Source organism: Tiliqua scincoides, chromosome 13 (assembly GCF_035046505.1).
Source record: "Tiliqua scincoides isolate rTilSci1 chromosome 13, rTilSci1.hap2, whole genome shotgun sequence".
Taxonomy (NCBI): domain Eukaryota; kingdom Metazoa; phylum Chordata; class Lepidosauria; order Squamata; family Scincidae; genus Tiliqua; species Tiliqua scincoides.
Window position 1 is genome coordinate 18,143,852 of NC_089833.1, and position 20,734 is coordinate 18,164,585.

Below are 20,734 nucleotides of genomic sequence, written 5' to 3' on the forward strand. Positions count from 1 at the left end.
CGCCTTTAGCGAGAAGAGAATCCCCTTTAGTTTATGGGAATTAAGGTGGAGGGCTTTCCATCAGGTCCTCAGGGTGGGAGCGGCAAACCCATGGTTGCAAGAAGATCAGAGGAGGTACAAGAGGCCGACCTGTTCGGGGTCGGGACCCTCTAGAACGGTAGGCGCCCCACCGCTGATAGAAACGGTTGCCCATTTCGTCCAAGAGTGTATGGCGGCGAAGGAGTTGTGGAGGGGCGTAGCGAGGGCCTTTAAGTGGCCCATACTGGTCCAACAGGCCTGGGAGACTATCGTCTCTGGGAAGGAGCCAGCGGGAAGTATGAGGGGACCCAAGAGGACGAGTAATGCAGGACAACGGAGGGGAGGAGACGATAGGTGGGAGGTGCCGTGGTCTATGGTAAGACTGATAAATCTGTATGTCCTTTTTGCACCGGGCATCCAAAGGGGCAAAGAAAGAAAGGAGAAAAAGTCCACCAACACACAGGGATGGGTTCGCTTTGTGGTCTCCAGAGTCCACGGCATCGCAGCTCACGAAAGGGGGAGAACCGGTAGAGAGAGGTGGAAAAAATGGTGGGAGTGGTTAGATGGGGTGAATCCACCTATAACGTGATGTCTCTGTGTTCTAGTTAAACAGCTGATGTAATGTGACTGTAGTTGAAAATGTAAAATGTGATTTCTTTCCTTTGTATTATTTATTGTAGTATGAAACTTTTTAAATAAAAATCTATATTGCCCCGCCCCCAAAAATCTATATTTCCCACCATCCAAAGGTACCCTGGCTTCTTTGAAACTTGGCTCCCTTGTGAAAACCCACTTTTTCCATGACAAGTTTGGCACCTCAGACCACCTTCCCCCAACATAACTAAATACATGCAGTTGAAAGAATTGCATATGTTTCAATTGTTTGCCTCTATCTTTCATCCCCCCTATCAATTTTTACAGGGTAAGCCCCTTGGATGGCCTGGCCTTGCCCCCCCCCATGAGCAGTTGCCTCATATAGTAGACTGGCAGAGGGGCACACACTCCTCTCCACCCACTCACCTTTGCTGTTCCTCCTCCCACTAGAGAGAGAGGGAGTGAAAGAGGGAGTGTGGAGAAGACAGCAAGAGAGTGGTGGGCTAGAGTGGATGAGTCAGAGATGCTCTAGCCCACTACTCTCCTCCACACACTCTCTTCTGTTCTGTCCCCCTTGTTCTTCCCCAAGGGAGAGAGTGAGTGGAGCAGAGTGGGGAGGAGGAAGCATTGGTCATGCCACCTCAGGCACCAGGAGGTCTTGGGCCAACTCTGAAGCAGGAAACTATCTTTCTACTCTATGTAAAGCACCATGTACACTGACAGCGCTACAGAAATAAAGCTCAAACAGCAACAGCAAATACCAGGACTCACACCTGAGCCGAAAGTGAGTATATCAAAAATTTTTGTTTGAAGACATACATACACTGTAAGTTATGACTCAAGACTGACGGGTCACACGCACTAACACTGGAGGACACAGCGAGAGGCAGGTCCTGGTTTTGAAAGAGAGGTGTTTGCAAACATTTCACCCCAGTGCCTATGGAAACTGGGTGCCTGTTTAAACCAGATGAACCACTCAGCCACAATTGCTGCACCGAGAGCAAGGTGGCAAAAGTTGCCGTGTGAACGAAACCACGCAGAAGGCAATTAGCCTTTCCGTTGACGCATGCCACTTTCTGCACAATCCATGCCGAATTCTGGCAAACAGATGCCGGAGCCACAGTCCAAAAATTCAATAATTTCACTGTGTCAGGAAACAAACACTAAATGTCAATGTTGACACCACTGGAATGAATGGACCATTTATCAAACTGCACTGCACCCCCTTCTCTCATGTCCCCAGGACTGACTGGTGCTCCGCCTTCCTCTATAGGATCTTTATACTCAGGCTTCTTCTTGCATTAATAAAATTGCCTTTTCTAACCATTGACACAACCCCTAAACATTATGCATTCATTTTTCTCTTTCAGAAACAGTTGACCTTCTAGGGGAGGCTGGGGGTGGATGGGGGAATTCATAAATTTGGGGACACCACCACAGAGTTCTGCATTGTCCAAGCGCGTCCAAGAACAGTATCCCGACATTCTGAACAGCAAAAACAGGCCATCTTTGCATTGCCTGGCCAGTGAGATCAGCCCTCCTCCTTCTCCCACCCAACAACACTCCTCTTTATACAGCAGGCAAGAGCCCCAAAGCGACTCAGTGCTCCTCAGTCTTTTCACTTCTCAGAGTTCCCCCACCCCATCCTGAGAGGCACTGATGAATAAGTGAAAAGGCAATCCATGGGCGCGGGTGTAGGGGCCGAGCAAAAACGTCCATGAATGGGGGTTGTGTATACAGCACAAGCACATACATGTCAGCAGGGACAAGTGACCAAGGGGGCAAGGGTGTAACTGGCCACAGAGAATTGAGAGGCACAATGTGAGCTGTTTTGGGGTGTGACGGATCTCCTGGACAACTGCCTCAGCTAGAGGAAGAAACCGGAGATGAGGCTGTATTGCCAAGCGAAGATGCCAAGACGCCAGAAACCTTCAAAGGAGGTGCTAAAAACCTGAAGAGCTGTCTGGAAACTGGGGAAGTAGGGCTGGAAATAACATGAGGGGAGATGGTGGAATGTTATCTAGGAGGAAGGATCGGGGACATGTCACTGTGAGGTGTCGCTTGCAACAGGTTGCCAGCCAGTCCCCAAATGCTGACAGCAGTTATAGGCTTGACACAGCCTCTCTCTCTCACACACACACACACACAAACACACAGGAGAAACACAAGTGACCTGTCCAGAGAAAACACCCCAACGCAAACACCAACATCTAAAATGACACATGAGAACAGAGTGGAAGCAGGACCGCAAAAGAAAGCCAGAGGGCCGGTGTCCTTCTGGATAACACAGGCAGAGAATTGCTCCAGCAGCGTCCAGTCCCCTGCAGTGACAGCCAGGGGGCCAAAAGTGGGGCAGGGGGAGGTAGCGTGGACCTCAGTGCATGCTTGCGAGCACAGCAAAGGCTCCAGGTGCCAAGTGTGGATTCAAGGGTATGCGCTACTTGTGGGACAGGCTCGGAAGTCCACTGGAGAGGAGGACAAAATGCTTTGAGCCCCAAACAGGACCGTCTCCAGACACAACCGCCTGAACTCCACTCTCCTTCATCCAAAAATACTCTTTGGCACCACGACACGCAGATTAAAAATGCTGAAAGAAAGAAAGAAAGAAAGAAAGAAAGAAAGAAAGAAAGAAAGAAAGAAAGCGAATCCCACTCGGGCCGCACCTGGTGCAGGTGGGAAGAGCGGATTAAGTTGCACATCGCCCCAGAGTCACACACTCCATAGCAAAGGCGATGGGGGTGACAGGACACCCTTTGACGCAGAAGCCTCACGGCCACTGAGAAGCAAGTCCCATTCTAGTGAATGGGGCTTACTCCAGGGGAGCGTGGGAAGGATGGCAGCCTCAGCCAGATCTCGCAGGTGAGCCTCCCTCGCAGGGCTGTTGTCTGGAGGAAGGAAGCATCCTGGAGCTGCCTCTGGGCTCTCTGGAGGAAAGGCAGTGCCTGCAGGTGGGACAGAGACGCTACCATCAAGGACTGGGAGGGAGGCACTCTGCACATGTTCAGAGTCACCCTCTGGCTCACCCAAAAAACACAAGGTGCTCCCCTGTGACTGGGGGGGGGGGCAGAATGTGAAAGCAAACGCACTCTACGTGTGCTCAGGGGCACTCTCTGGGTCACTGCGCAGCGCACAAGGGTTTTTGGGTGCGAGGGGCGAGCGAAGGGGGCTCGGGGAAGGGCGCTCTGCACATGCCCAGAGGCACCGCGGCGCTCCGGCCCGGCCTGAGGGGAGGGGAGGGGAGGGGAGAGCCGCGCGCGGGGCCCGTCCCACTCACCGCTTCCTCCGCCGCCGTCCTCGTCCATGGCGGGGCCGGCCGGGAGCCGAGGCTGGCAGGCGGGCAGGCTGGCGCGGCGGCGCCCTCGGGTCCCTCGCGCTCGGGCTCGCCCCGCCCCCGCCCCGCCGGCCCCGCCCCCTGCGAGCCACGTGAGGGCCGGGGGAGGCGCCGGGCTGCGCTGGGCAGGACTCCCGCGGCTCCCGGGGGGCGCCCTCGGGCTGCGCGCCAGCAGCCACCCCGCGGGGCAGCCCGGGCGGCCTGCCGGAGTCCCGGAGGCGCGTCGTGCTCCGCAGCAGCCTCCAGGCCGACAGGCGCGCGCTGCCGGCGGCCTGCAGTGCGGAAGGCTCGGGCTCCGCTCACCTGGGTGCGAACGGGCACGCGCACAGGCAGACGCAGCGTGCACACACACACGTATACATACAGACACACACACACATGCATATATACACTACATACATACACGCTCACATACTTATACATACAGACACACCCACATACATACATACATAGATATACACAGCTTACATACACACACACACACGTATACATACAGACACACACACACACACACACGTATACATACAGACACACACACACATACATATATACACTACATACATACACGCTCACATACTTATACATACAGACACACCCACATACATACATACATACATATACACAGCTTACATACACACACACACACGTATACATACAGACACACACACACACACACACACATACAGACACACACACACACACACATATATACACACTACATACTTACACACTCACATACTTATACATACATACACACACACATAAATATACATACATGGATATACACAGCATATATACATACATACACACACACGTATACATACAGACACACACACACATACATATATACACTACATACATACACGCTCACATACTTATACATACAGACACACCCACATACATACATACATACATACATATACACAGCTTACATACACACACACACACACGTATACATACAGACACACACACACACACATACAGACAGACACACACACACACACATATATACACACTACATACTTACACACTCACATACTTATACATACACACACACACACATACATATACATACATGGATATACACAGCATATATACATACATACACACACACGTATACATACAGACACACACACACATACATATATACACTACATACATACACACTCACATACTTATACATACATACACACCCACATACATACATACATACATACATACATATACACAGCTTACATACACACACACACACGTATACATACATACACACACATATACATACATAGATATACACTACATACATAGACACCCACATACATACATACATACATACATATACACAGCTTACATACACACACAAACATGTATACATACTTACACACACACACGTATACATACATACATACACACATATACATACATAGATATACACTACATTCGTACACACTCACATACTTATACATACATACACACCCACATACATACATACATACATATACACAGCTTACATACACACACACATGTATACGTACTTACACACACACACGTATACATACATACATACACACACATATACATACATAGATATACACTACATTCATACACACTCACATACTTATACATACATACACACCCACATACATACATACATATACACAGCTTACATACACACACACGTGTATACATACTTACACACACACGTATACATACACACACACACATATACATACATAGATATACACTACATACATACACACTCACATACTTATACATACATACACACACATACATATACATACATAGATAGATATTCACAGCATACATACATACACACACACGTATACATACTTACATATATACACTACATACATACACACTCACATACTTATACGTACATACATAGATATACACAGCATACATACATACACACACACACACGTATACATACATACACAGCATACATACATACATACACACGTATACATACATAGATATACACTACATGCATACACACTCACATACTTATACATACATACACACACACATACATATACATACATACATAGATATACACAGCATACATACATACACACACACATGTATATATACTTACACACACACGTATACATACATACATACACAGCATACATACACACACACATATACATACATAGATATACACTACATACATACACACTCACATACTTATGCATACATACACACACACATATACATACATAAATAGATATACACAGCATACATACATACACACACGTATACATACTTATGCATACATACACACACACACATATACATACATAGATAGATATACACAGCATACATACATACACACACGAATACATACTTACACACACACGTATACATACATACATACATACACAGCATACATACATACATACACATATACATACATAGATATACACTACATACATACACACTCACATACTTATACATACATACACACACACATATACATACATAGATAGATATACACAGCATACATACATACACACACGTATACATACTTACACACACACGTATACATACACACACAGCATACATACATACATACACACACATATACATACATAGATATACACTACATACATACACACATACATATACATACATACATAGATATACACAGCATATATACATACACGCACACACACGTATACATACTTACACACACGTGTACATACTTACACACACACACGTATACATACATACACAGCATACATACATACACACAGATATACACTACATACATACACACTCACATACTTATACATACATACACACACATACATATACATGCATAGATAGATATACACAGCATACATACATACACACACGTATACATACATACACAGCATACATACATACATACATACATACACACACATATACATACATAGATATACACTACATACATACACACTCACATACTTATGCATACATATACATACATACATACACATACACAGCTTACATACATACACACACATGTATACATACTTACACACACACATACATCCATACATACACAGCATACATACACACACACATATACATACATAGATATACACTACATACATACACACTCACATACTTATGCATACATATACATACATACATACATATACACAGCTTACATACATACACACACACACATGTATACATACTTACACACACACACATATACATCCATACATACACAGCATACATACACACACACATATACATACATAGATATACACTACATACATACACACTCACATACTTATGCATACATACACACACACAGAGACACATATACATACATAGATAGATATACACAGCATACATACATACGCACACATATACATACTTACACACACACACGTATACATACATACATACACAGCATACATACATACATACACACACATATACATACATAGATATACACTACATACATACACACTCACATACTTATGCATACATATACATACATACATACACATACACAGCTTACATACATACACACACATGTATACATACTTACACACACACATACATCCATACATACACAGCATACATACACACACACATATACATACATAGATATACACTACATACATACACACTCACATACTTATGCATACATATACATACATACATACATATACACAGCTTACATACATACACACACACACATGTATACATACTTACACACACACACATATACATCCATACATACACAGCATACATACACACACACATATACATACATAGATATACACTACATACATACACACTCACATACTTATGCATACATACACACACACAGAGACACATATACATACATAGATAGATATACACAGCATACATACATACGCACACATATACATACTTACACACACACACGTATACATACATACATACACAGCATACATACATACATACACACACATATACATACATAGATATACACTACATACATACACACTCACATACTTATACATACATACACACACACATACTTATACATACATACACACAGCATACATACACACACGTACACACGTATAGATATGCCCGTGTGTGTGTCAGGAGATCTCCCTTCTGAGCAGGGCCAGCTGTGCCTTGTGTTCCAGCTGCTCCGCATTGCTGCCTTCAGAACGGAAGTGCCCTCCTGCCTCTGCTGCCCCTCCGAACACCTCACCGCTCCTGGAACATCCAGCCCTAAAGTGACCCCCTTCTTGCTGCACAAGGCAGCTGCACTTCCTTTCCTGCTGCTTTGGCCATCATGCTCTATGGCATGCAGGTATTTCAGCACCGCCCGTTTCACCACATTCTGCATGAAATCACGATCTCACAGTTTTGCTGTCACACACGCACACCCTGAGTGTGCCACCCTGTGTGGGCTGCACCCCCCTAGTGACACCACTGGATCAGCACAAACGGAAGTCGGGCTGCTCTGCATCATATGTGGCTCCAGATGCTACGCTGCTCCCAGACAAGCAGCTCAGCCATGCACCCCCCCCTTGCATGTCAGCTGAAGGAAGGGCACTTTTCCCATGCTCAGAGTGCTTCTCTTCATTACCACCCACGGGTTTACTTCTGTTGATCATTGGAATGCGAGCATTTCATGTGAGATGCAGCATTCTGGAAATTAACATATGGGGCAAAGCCTAACTGGCTGAAGGCAAGTTTTGCAGACACTCCATCCATCTCTCAGATATTGACCGCTGATGATGGAAAACAGAAAAACATTTGCCACCAAGATTAAAATCAGGTTCCCAGAGGGCAGCGGTGCTTATGACATTTCTTTTCATCCTCTGACATTGTCCCCAGATCCAAGTTGTAAATATCACCAGGCACAAGGATTACAGTGCTGTACTCCAGAGCCTCACTTAGAAGATATTGCTCTGCTTCAGCTTTCCGCAGGATTCTGCCATATACAGTTCGGCTCTTCTCTATTGTCATTTTATTCATCCTGGGAGAGGGAACTCAATGAACTTTTATATTGCTCTTTCACAAATATGAGCTCCATGATAATATTCTGTTTAAGTTCAACATGTTCTTCAAATAGCACAGGTCAGATTTAACCACAGAGATTTCCAAACCCTCTGTCAGTCCCTGGCTACAGTTCACCAACCAGATCAGTTTCCTTTCAGTCACTGCCAAATCTCCTGGTTTGGTCTCACTTTGGGTTCAGATGGGATTTAAATTCCAGTTTGATTTTTGGCTTAGGCCAATAAATGCAACTCATTACACATGTAAGAAATAGTAACAATAACAAGGATTTCATTTCTAACTTGCATATGTGAGAAGGCAACTATTATTTTATATTGTTTCCTACTCAGTAGTTTATGGATAAGCAGCAACTGTTACCCTGCACATCCCTGATCTTGGAAGCTAAGCAGAGTCAGGCCTGGTTAGTACTTGGATGGGAGACCTCTTGGGAATACCGGGTGCTGTAGGCTTATACCATAGTCTTTTGAGACTGAAGGTTGCCAACCATCTTTCAGGCATGTTTACTTGGACATGTTCCACCATGTTTGATGAGACTTACTCCCACAGAAGTGTGGTGAGGATGGCATCCTTGTAGAGAAAAGCCTGGAGTTTATAAAGAAGGTTATGAACTTAAGGGATACAAAGCAAAAATCACAGTGCTACATAAGAACAGCCCCACTGGATCAGGCCATAGGCCCATCCAGTCCAGCTTCCTGTATCTCACAGCAGCCCCACCAGATGCCCCAGGGAGCACACTGGTAACAAGAGACCTGCATCCTGGTGCCCTCCCTTGCATATGACATTCTGACATAACCCATTTCCATTAGGGCAGGTTTGGCATCAGGAGTCACAGTGCTCTTAAGCAGCTATTGAGATCAGTGGCATCACTAGAGTTGGTGTCACCCAGTGCAGGGCAGGGGAAGGGTGGTGACAGGCGGAGTATGGAGAGGGGGAAAAACAGAATAGAGGAAGGCAGTGACAGCCAGAAAAGTCTCTGCAGCCCAAGTCTACTGGGCTTCCCAATGCAGAACCAAGGTCTACCTGCTGAGTAGCCCAGGCCTCCAAGTCAGAATCCAGTTTTGTCTGTGGGGCCAGGTCTATCCATCTGAGGGGCTCCCTGCACCCACCAGGATGGCAGCAATAGCCCATGGCCTGTTTCCCATGGGCTATTGCGGTCTCCCCCGTCAACCATCAGCTGGGGCACAGGCAGCTCTGGAACTCAGGTCTATCTGCCCAGTAGACCTGGCCTCCCATTCAGCTCAGCCAGAACAAGGGAGTAGCAACAGGATGCAGGTGTCTGAAATAGATGGACCTTTGGCCTGATCCAGCAGGGCTCTTCTGATATTCACTGAGAAGAGACGCTCTAGGTCTTCGTTCCCCCCATAGTCCCACTCCATCCACTTTGTTTTCAAATAGAGTGGGTGGAGCAGGAGGACAGATTAGATTACTGCACTCTGCTGCCAAGAGGAAGACAAAGAGCAGTATGGCAGCATTTGGCGTGGCACCCATCTCATGTTGGTGATCTTATGTCACCACTGGGTGGCAGGTCCTTGTTTTCCATCTCCTCCCTGCCTAACACTGCCTTGTCACTAGTTGCTTACTTGCTTGCCAAGATGGCCAACAGAGAAAAAGGAAACTGGGACAAGTGTTTAAGTTCACTAAAGGAGGTCATACCCAAGTTATTAAAGAAAATATTGCACCGCATGATTGTGTGGAAGGGTCATCAAGTAGCAAACTTCAAGCAAACCCATCTACTTCTAAATGAGTGTAAACGGAAGACGTGGCAGTGACATAGAACAACAATGGAGCTATTCTTCATGTCCATCTTCTGTTTCAGGTCATGCATTCATTCCCTCTAATGCATTATGCAAACCTCGTGCTAGAGCCTGGCGCTCTTGATATTTTAAAAGTATGTTTTTAACAGTTGTCAGATGTTTTCTATAATATGAAAGGGGCTTCTGCAGGATGATTATGAGACTAGGACCATTAAACTTGGCACATTCATTGTAGAGTCTAATGTTCTAATGTCCCTTGTCTCTTTTTTCCTATCTTGGGTGGAATTTACAAATGCCCCGAGGCACAATGGGTCACTTCCTCTGTCTAGCAGACGAGTTTTCCTAGCTGATGGTTTGTTGGCATTCTATGCATAAGCCTGCATCATATTTATTCTAAGTTTTATCCAGGGTTGTTATTCTAGAGATGGGGGCTCTCTCAGTTTCTGTTTCCACCAGCCAATGGTTTCCTTCCAAACCTAGGAGGCATTTAGCCCAATGCTCCCCAGTTTATTGAGGTCTGCAGTGTAAGCATTTTGTCCGCAGTGCTTCAGAGGCCCCAGCCGATCTGTATGAATTAACTGCTATACATTCTCTCCATTTCTGAATTTAAAAATATCCATTTGAGGGATTTAATAACAATGATAATTGGGTTCGGTTTGGCAACAGAGTCAACCTCAAACAGTATTCAATTGTTCAACCACCCCATGAAATTATGCAAAGATTTAGTTATGCAAAGCCAGACTGAGGATGTTCGTGCCCCCTTTCTTGCATCAGATGGGGCTTAGCATATGCAAGAAACCAACTCCGTCACCATCAGAGTCCTGAGGTGAACCACAAGCATCCTCTGAAGCTTGAGTCTTGTATAGCCTTACTAATTTATTTCTGCATCAGAGTTCACAGACTGCAGTCCCCTTTGTCTGATGCATGAAGTGCCACACTCAAGACTTCCCTGGTTTGAGCCTCACCTCTGCCCCAAACTCACTATGTGACCTTATGCAAGCTGCTCCCTCTTCCCCTCGGTCTTTTCCATTTGCAGTATGGGGATAATAATAATCATTCAGCTTAATACTTGTTATAGATTGCTGTACAAGTAACGCACAAGGCTACTAGTCCTGATGCAGTAGTCCTAATGCACAAGGCTACTAGTCACCCCTGGGGGCTGGGAGATAAGAATAGGCCCTCTGTTTGGCTGTACTTGTCGTAAGAGGTGACTGAACAACCACTGGGTAGACGGGACTCGATAGCCTGGGAAGGCAGCTCATCTGAGAGAAGGAAAACTCTGATCCCAAACTTCCACTGCCCTGGGGCTACATCCAGTTATGGAAAAGGCTTCAGGAGTCAACCTCGAGGCAAAATCCGGAGCCGGAGTCCCTGAGGCAGTTCGTGGCTGAACACAGTCATGTTCTGGCAACTCCTGCGACGCCGCTGGAACCAACCGTATTGGCTTCTGCCTTTCCATTGGACCATTCCAGCGACGTGGAGAGGGGGGATTTGCTGCATGGGTAACAGCCTATCCTCCATATCTACTTTACGCAGGCTTCGCGCTCTGGATTGGACATTCTGTTCCAGAACCACCATTCAGAGAGCGATACCAGTCTTCCGAGACTGAAGGATGCCAATGCAACTAGTCCTGATGGCTATACATCTCCAGACCTAGCAGTAGTGTGCCCCTGAGTACCAGTTGCAGGGGAGGGGATATGCCTGTCTCTCCTGTTTGGGGCTACACAGGTACAGCTGGTGGACCACTGCAGGGAAACAAGATGCTGGCTTAGATGTGCCTGGGGCCAGATCCAGCAGGGCTCTTATTGTGGAGAACTCCACACTTCTTAGAGCAACAGAAAGACTGAGGGCAAGAGGACACCCTTCCCGTTCCTTCAGATGAGAGTGCACTAGATATTGCTCTTTCCTATGCCTGCATTATTTGCAAATCTACAAATGGCACACAGTGGATGCAGACAGCTATCACACAACAGTGAACTGCACCAGAGTCTCAGACTTGCTAATTCCAGCCATAAATGAATAAAACTATCTCACTCTTGGTCAAAATCCAAACTAGCTTCTCAGTCCTTGTGTCTCGCTCCCCCAAACTCTGATGGGCGTCACATCCCAAAAGCTGGAGAGAGATTCCAGGCCATTAAAGACCATTAAAACTCTTCCGCGGCTGCCCTGATTGCCCATCGAGCTAGTCAGGCAAAACCCCAGCAATAGCCTCTTTAATGCTGCTCATGGCAGCCAAACTCACAGCTACACAAAAGAACCAGCATTTATTCATTAGCCAGCTGTCTCACTGTTAAAGGAAGGATACTGACAATTTAACAAGCCTCTCTCTGTACACTGCTGAAAAAGTGCAAATATAATTCTTTTTCAGATGGCTTTTTCAAAACATCATTAAAAAAAAAACACATAAAATATAGATGGGTTATTGAATTGCTACTTCTGAATTGCTAATGGTGATATGGATTTTGAGCTCAGTTTCCAGGAACCATTGAAATGATACTGAAAGGCCATTTAGCATCTATAAAGAGAATAAAGCAATAATTGATACTGTGGTATGATTGCACAAAGCCAGCAGAGCAAGTCTTGTGCAGGAGCAATGCTTGGTAGTGGTAGTGCTTTTCGGCTTCACAAAAACCGAGAGTCACCCCAAACCCCAAGCCAAAAGGTGGGACACCCCCCCCCCGTCAAGAGCCCAGTGGGAGAGATGGGTGGGCAAGAGATGGGTCTCCTCCTTTCCCACTTGGTGGTGGCCAATCAGCATGTGCTGTCATTGTGTCTATCTGCCCCTTCTTACCTTCCAGGCCAATTGGAGAGGAGGGGCAGAGAGTGGCACGGCAACAGCAGCAGAGGGAAGGGGAAAAAGGAAGCCAAGTGAGGGGGAGAGGAGGAAGTGCTGCCATGAGGAGAGCAGACGAATGGGTGGAATCCCACCGAAGGTTGTGGGAAGCACCCAAAGCAGGTCCTCCACAGGCAAAGCCGAGGTCTGCCTCATCCAGGCATCCCAGCCCAGGCCACTCTCCAAACTGTGCAGACCTGAGCCACAGAACAAAAGTGGTGGTGGCACCTGATGTTTGGTCACAACCCACCTGTCGAAGCTCTCTGGTGCATCGAACCCTAACTCTGAATTTTAAATAAATACATGGGCCATGGCTACAGTGTGTGTGTTTTTTCTCCTTTTGTTTTAGGAAGGAGTCTTTGCTGATCAGCTCAGCATTTCAGAAGACGTAAGAACAGACCTGTGAGTGGGAAAAACACTAAAAAGAGGAATTTTTCCCAGGAAGCAGAAAATCTAAAGGAGTCAAATAAATACCTGACAGAGGAATCCCACTGAGGATTATGGTGCTGGAGCTGAGATGCACTTGGCAGTTTACAGTTCCTTTGTGGCCAGGCCAGGATGCCTGCAATCATCAGTACAGGAAAGCAATCCACAATACAGAAACAAAATCTCTTTTTACCACAGGGAAGACTCAACTGCTCTGTGGCTGGTCTGTTTGTTAACCTAAATTGAAGGGTCCCAAGATTAACACACACACACACACACCAGAGCATGTTACTCAAAGGATTGTGTAGTAAAGCGCTTAAAACAAATTTCTCAATGACATTTCCTTGAAAGTAGGAAAGGGAATATGTACCCTGCTGCGAATTTTGGCATTGCCCATACACTTGCTCTTTGGCTGACTTGCTTTTCGCATTTGATGCACTGCCTGTTCTCCAAGAAGTTCACAGTGGGGTATTGTCATGAATATGTACATGTTAGGCCTAGGTTAGCATGTGGAGCCTGAACCAAATCAAGTCAGTAGGAGAAGTGGCTAGCAGTTCCCAGATGCAAGAATGTGAGTAAATAAACAAGAATTACAACCCCTTGGAAAGTTTAACACCTTAGTTGATGGAGAGGCGCCTGATCAAGCGGAATGGAATGCAGCTATGGATCTCCAGTAGGGAGGGGTAAGAACTAGGAGGGCTAGCAACCAGGCCAACTTTAAGAAGGTTCTGTCCTCAAAAGTTTCTGATTGGACAGTCTAAATAAGTATGAAGTCACCTCAGCACTAGTAGCATAAGAAGTATAATAATGAGTGCCCAAGGGGCGTGTCCGGTTCCTTCTTGGACAGAGTTTGGGGGCAACATCCTGTGTGCTTGTGAGCTCCAATTATGCACTATGGGCACCTGGCCTCATAGGTAACCTGGAGCTAGAAGAGCTACAAGAGTAACTGACCCAGGTGAGAGATAGGGATTAATAGAGATAGCCAGCTAGCTTTATTATTTTATTGCTGATATGTTTCCTAGATGTTTATGCCTCTAGCATTTGCTGCCTTATGTAACCTTACGTACTTTATAAACTAAAATCTCTTTAACCAAGTTGTTTCATTGCCTGTTGGGGGCAAGGGTTCAGAATCCTGCCTAGCCGTTCAGCAAGCTACCAAGTGCTCATTGAGGTCTACCAAATGCTCAACTTGAGGACTGAAGCTCTAATTGGAGAAAGAGCTCAGTGCCTGCAAGGGATAGAATTAAGCCTAGAGGGTCTCAGTGTCTCTGGACTGAGGCACTGGCACATACAGGGTGGTGGCAGTACTACTGGACAGGGGGGCCTTGAGGGCTTTAGGGTTCAAGAACCAAAAACTCTGGGCACCCCAAACCCCCCTAAGTTTGCGACAGGTATGTGGGTCCTCACAACCATCCTGCAAGGGAGGTTCAACTGAGAGACACTGAGTGAGTCAAGGTCACCCAGGATGGGCTAGTGATTCTTTAACAGCAGTTTGGTGTAGTGGTCAGAGTGTTGAACCAGAAGCAGATAGTCCTGGGTTCATCCCCCCCCACCTCAGCCGTGAAGCTCACTGCCCTTTTCTGCAGCCTTTCCAGGAGAGAAAGAACCTACCTTTCCCCACAACTCTTGGCTTTTAAGCCTATCACGATTCTTTAATGGATGAATCACACTTTACTGAGGTTTAACAGTGGGAAATAATATGGCAGTGTTATCACATATCTACCAGTTATGGCTTCCTGGAGGCACTGTTCCTGTAAATGCAACACACATGATGGTTAACGGTATCTTATTAAAAACATCCAAGAAAGCCATGATCTTCTGGGACAATTCTGACATAGAGCCACTCTAATCACCCCAGCAGAATGCTACGTTTCAATGGCCGAGAGGTCTGTTTGTCCTCGATTTGCTGATACAGTACCCTGGCTTTGAAATCTGGCCTTCATCTGCTGCTGTTGAGTTTGTGCCACTACTGCATTTTTGTTTTAATGGCTTTGTATCCTCCTTACACTGCCTTAAATACCACTGCATGACAGAATAAAGTATTTTAATATAATGATAAAAGGGAATAGTTTAACATGTTCACAGCCACGCCTGAAGAAACATCTCAGAGATAGCAAGAGTATCGCATGAAATAATCTCTCATCTTTAGATGTTCACTTCAAGTAGTAGTTAAAACCAGGACGGGCAACAAAATGAGCAGCTTTGGGGAGAGACACCACACTTCTAATGAAGAGATCATCATAATATCTCAAGTTTGATAGAAGCTTTAATAGTAAAAAATAGAAGTGCCTTTTACAGCCCTATGGAACTTGCTACAAGTGGCTGATCAGACAAATATTTTATTTTCAAGCTTGTATTTCTTTACATGCATTTGTATCAGGCTGGTTATAGCTTCGTTGCCAAACATTTCGGCAAGCTGCAAAGGTGTCATGCCACCCATGGGACTTTCTACATCCGCCGCGGCATTCAGCAACAAATAACAAATTCCCAGATGCCCTAAATAAGCAAACAAACAAACAATCAGAGAAGGCAAATGTGTGTTTGGGTCCCAGAAACCTTTCTGTACCATCATATGGAGCTGCCTTATGGAATATTGGCTTGTCTAGCCTAGAGGTCTTCAACTTATCAAGTGCTGGTTGATAAAACAACAGTGCCAGTTGAAACACAGAACTAGCACCACATCAACACTTTGCAGAAATTTTACCATAGGCAATGGCGAGGTGCAGCGCAGTCGCTTTGTCACACTGTGGATTGGGGACATTCACATTAATTCCAGGGTAATGCAAGAGCAAAGAGACGAGATGCATTTTTCCAGTGTTTATTGCAGCGTGGAGTGGCGTGTTTCCGTTTTCTGCAGCTTGGTTTACATCTGGAACAGGGTGTCCCTAGAGAAAGAAAAAAAAATCAGTGGGAATAATATTCATGGCCCAAAGTAGACTCAAATACAAGCTTGCAGAGTGTCAAAAAGCCAGTGCCCTGTATCCTGTCATATCAAAATCAAGAACTTTCCTTCTCTGGTTGAGCTCAGCCTCAGCCCCCAAAGTTGCAAAATTCATTATGTCCATTTTTCACCTGCCTAGAAACCCCACAGGAAATCATTATTTTGGCCTACCAAAAAAGGCCCTTTCAGAGGGGGACATCCAGGGTCAGAACATTTATTTAACGCAAAGCACAATGAAGAGAAATCTGATTTGCAGATTTGAAGTCTTGGGGTCAAACAACACGTGGCATTTAATACGTAATGTGGGAAAGAAGGCACAGCAGGAGCCCCTCATTCCCCCCTCCCAAGCCATTTTCCAATTCCCAGGTGTCCTGCCCCTGGGGGCTCTGCTGGGAGTCAGGGCATCTGGAAAGGGTCAAACAGTGCCAGGAGAAGGAAGGAGACAGACCGTTGCTGTTGCCCCCTGGTAAGCCTCTCCCTTTGCTGCCTGACTGAGATTAACCAGGAGCTGGGCAACAGATGGGTGAGAGTCAGAGCTCAATCCTAGGCATGTCTACTCAGAAGAGTCCCATTATAGTCCATGCTGCTTATTCCTAGTTAAGAGTGGATAGGATTGCAGTCTCAGGGCCCAATCATACCCAACTTTCCAGCTCTGGTGTAGCCACAATGCAGCCCTGTGGTAAGGGAACACATGTTCCCATACCTTGAGAAGGCCCCAGTGACTGCCCCTCCAACCCAGGATGCAGCACACACCCCACAGGCAAAACTGCACCAGCACTAGAACATGGGATAGGTTTGGGCCCTCAGTCCCTTGTTCTACACTGTTCTACACTACACTGCCCATGCACAGGAGCAATCTGTCCAAACAAAAGCTTCATACAGGCAAGCCCTCCCTCCCCCCCCGTTCCAGACCACATGTGATTAGACTTTGAGAAAGGCATACAGTCTAGTTCCACACCTGTTGCAAATGTTACCCCCACCTTACTTGAAATGACCCTCCTAATCCAAAGTGGTCAAGAAAACTAAAACTGGTCCTCCAGCTAATTCCCTGGAACAAGTTTAGAGGAGATGGTCAGGACTCTGAGAAATAATCTGGCATTTGGAGCAACTGCCAGTTCAGCAACAGGTTGGCATCCTTCGTCTTGGAAGACTATGGTATTGCACTCTGAATAGTGGTTCTGGAACAGTGTCCTCTCCAGTGCGCGAAGCATGGGTAAAGTAGATATGGAGGATAGACTGCTACCCATGCAGCAAATCCCCCCTCTCCACATCGCTGAAATGGTCCAATGGAAAGGCAGAAGCCAATACAGTTGGTTCCAGCGGCGTTGCAGGAGTTGCCAGAACGTGACTGTGTTCAGCCATGAACTGCCTCAGGGACTCCGGCTCCGGATTTTGCTTCGAGGTTGACTCCTGAAGCCTTTTCCATAACTGGATGTAGCCACAAGGCAGTGGAGGTTTGGGATCAGAGTTTTCCTTCTCTCAGATGAGCTGCCTTCCCAGGCTGATGAGTCCCATCTACCCGGTGGCTGTTTAGTCGCCTTTTACAACAAGTACAGCCAAACAGAGGGCTTAATCTTATCCCTAGCCGCCAGGGGAAACAATGTCCCCAGCTCAGCTACAATGGTTACAATTAACCATTCTCTGTGTTATCAGAGTTCAATGGACAGAAATCTTATAGAGAGTCAGTCTTGGGTCCAACTCTCTCACTTAATATGTGTGACCTTGGGTTTCTTGCTATAGTTCAATCTACCCCACAGGGTGGTTGTGAGAATAAAATAAGGGAAAACCTCACATATGCTGGGAGGAGCTCCTTGAAAAGAGGGTGGGATGTGTATGTAAAAAAGATCAGGGCCCAACAGCTACATTTAATATCTTCCCCATTCAATTATTATTGATGTCTTTTTCCAGAAATCCAAAGAATAAATGTTAAGAATCATCTATTCAACTTACCAGGTCAAGGAAATAATCCAAAATCTTTGACTGATCATATACAGTTGCTAAAAATAATAGATTCCTGTTCTTGTCATCTACGACACTAAGATCCAGCTCTTGGCTCTGAACTAGATAATCCAGCACATCTGCAAATCCCAACTGAACACTTTGTAGTGCCCTGAAGGGGGACAAAAAGGGGAAAGTCAATATGTTAATACACCTTGCAAAGGAATAAAAAAGTGGCACTGTTTGGATCATACATTTTGAGACAGACTGACAGGCAATGGCGATTTCCAGTTGACAGCCAGGACCCAAAGAGTGGAGCCATTTGCTCCTCTTGTTCAAAAGGACTTCGGTTTTCTCATAAAGCACAGCCCCTTCCAGAGTTGGCCCATCCATGAGGCTGCCTCAGGCATTGCTTCAGGTAAAGGATTGACTGGGGTGTGACTGCTTCTGTCTACCCATCTGACTTCACCAGTTCTCTTCCTCCTGTTCTCAGGATTCAAACAGAAAGTGAGGAAAGTTTGGAAAAGGAAGTGTGGAGAAGACATTCTTGCCCAGCACTCTCTTCTCTCCCATACATCCTCTTCCACTCTGTTCCCATCTTTCTTTTCAAATCTGAGGACTGGAGAAAGGAGTAGTAGTAGCAGAGATGGTGGTTTATGTGGCACTGGATAAGGTGGAGAGGCATCAGGCATGCCGCCTCATGCCCTGGAAGGTCTTGAAACAGATCTGAGCCTTCTCCAGGACTGCCTCTCTCAGGAAAATTTCAACAGATTCAGGTATGGTGCACTGTGCTCTGTTCTGGATACCTCATCTCTAGGACACTGACGGGAGCGGGAACCGGTACAAAAAGGAACAACCAAAACAATCAGAGGACTGAAGCATCCTCCGTAACAAGGAAAGGCTAAAATACATGGTTTTTAAAAAATAGTTTAGAGAAGATTAAGGGACCCAACCAAATTTTATAAAGTCATTTTAGGGGTTGAGAAAATTGATAGACACTTGGAAACCTGATTCATCATTCCTCAGAAGGAAACTGCTTGAGTTCAGTGAGGTTCCTTCCTAGGGGAGTGGGATGGAGGACTGCATTCACAGTTTTCTATGTAGGGGAACACCCTGCACAGACCACAAGGAATCGCTCCGCATGTACGGAGTGATTCTCATCCTAAAAAAATGACTAAGAGTTTGACTGATTCACCTGGTACTGCATCACATCCTCCATGGAACATGAACTCAGTCTTGCCCCAGGATGTGATGCAAGGTTGTGTGAAGACAGAGCAACAACTGATGGTGTGTTGTGGAAAAGAGATCTATGTGCACACAGCCAGCCAAGCATCCAAGGCTTGGATTGCTAGCTAGAATGCTAGCTAGTCATTCTGAGCGTTTTCAAAGCCAGGGTAGAAGTGACAAAAGAGAAAAACGACCTGAAGGTACATAACCACTAGCCCTATAGGAAAATGCAAGCTAGTCAATATCATGGAATTGAATATCAGTAGGTGGAATGAATTGTTTCAAAACGCACTGACATCACTGTGAACTATTTGTGACTAAACAGGCAGAAGCTATTTAATCAAAAGAACCTTGGGAGAAGGTGTTGTAAGAGAGGCTTTGGCTCATCTTAAGCTTGTAGGTGAGCATCATTCAAAGGGAAATGATGGTCCCATGCCAGCCTCACTTGTGGATGTCACCAATGCTTCAGAACAGGGCCCAGCTCAGTGGGTGAAACATCTTCCTTGCATACACAGAAGGTCCCAGGTTCAATCCCTGGACACTCCAAGTAGGGATGGGCAAGAATGGTTGTCTAAAACTCTGGATAGGTGCTACCAGTCAATGTTGGCTAGCCACAGCTAGATGTAGCG

General features: G+C 45.8%; 2 protein-coding genes across 4 annotated transcripts in view; both read right to left on the reverse strand.

Annotated features, from left to right (window-relative positions):
• The window catches only part of CYTH3 (cytohesin 3), a 93,800-nt gene that overhangs the window by 63,511 nt on the left and 9,555 nt on the right, over nucleotides 1-20,734 (reverse strand). Inside the window, exons 3-4 of one of the 3 annotated variants that reach the window (XM_066640342.1) lie at nucleotides 18,891-19,050; nucleotides 16,704-16,884 (exon numbers count right to left, since the gene is read on the reverse strand). In XM_066640342.1, coding sequence (XP_066496439.1) covers nucleotides 16,704-16,884; nucleotides 18,891-19,050 — 341 coding nt within the window. Of the gene's footprint in view, nucleotides 1-3,275; nucleotides 3,349-3,886; nucleotides 3,980-16,703; nucleotides 16,885-18,890; nucleotides 19,051-20,734 lie in introns of those variants that run through there. The other 2 variants (XM_066640343.1, XM_066640344.1) reach the window with 2 other exon arrangements.
• Nucleotides 4,243-8,944, reverse strand: LOC136663821 (uncharacterized). Its single transcript, XM_066640775.1, has 6 exons — nucleotides 8,840-8,944; nucleotides 6,565-6,645; nucleotides 6,431-6,488; nucleotides 5,257-5,286; nucleotides 4,853-4,958; nucleotides 4,243-4,246 (listed from the first exon to the last, which is right to left on the reverse strand). Exons 1-6 carry the CDS (start codon nucleotides 8,942-8,944, stop codon nucleotides 4,243-4,245), a joined length of 384 nt encoding a protein of 127 aa, XP_066496872.1.

Bases quoted from the DNA above. Each gene is read 5' to 3' on its own strand.
- LOC136663821 (XM_066640775.1), bottom strand. From the start codon at position 8,944: ATGAATAAAATGACAATAGAGAAGAGCCGAACTGTATATGGCAGAATC. The intron at 6,646-8,839 runs GTAATCCTTGTG...CGTGTGTGTAAG, and splicing joins AGGCTCTGGAGTACAGCACT to TATGTATACGTGTGTGTGCG. The intron at 6,489-6,564 runs GTGTATATCTAT...TGTGTGTGTAAG, and splicing joins TGTATGTGTGTATGTATGTA to TATGTATACGTGTGTGTATG.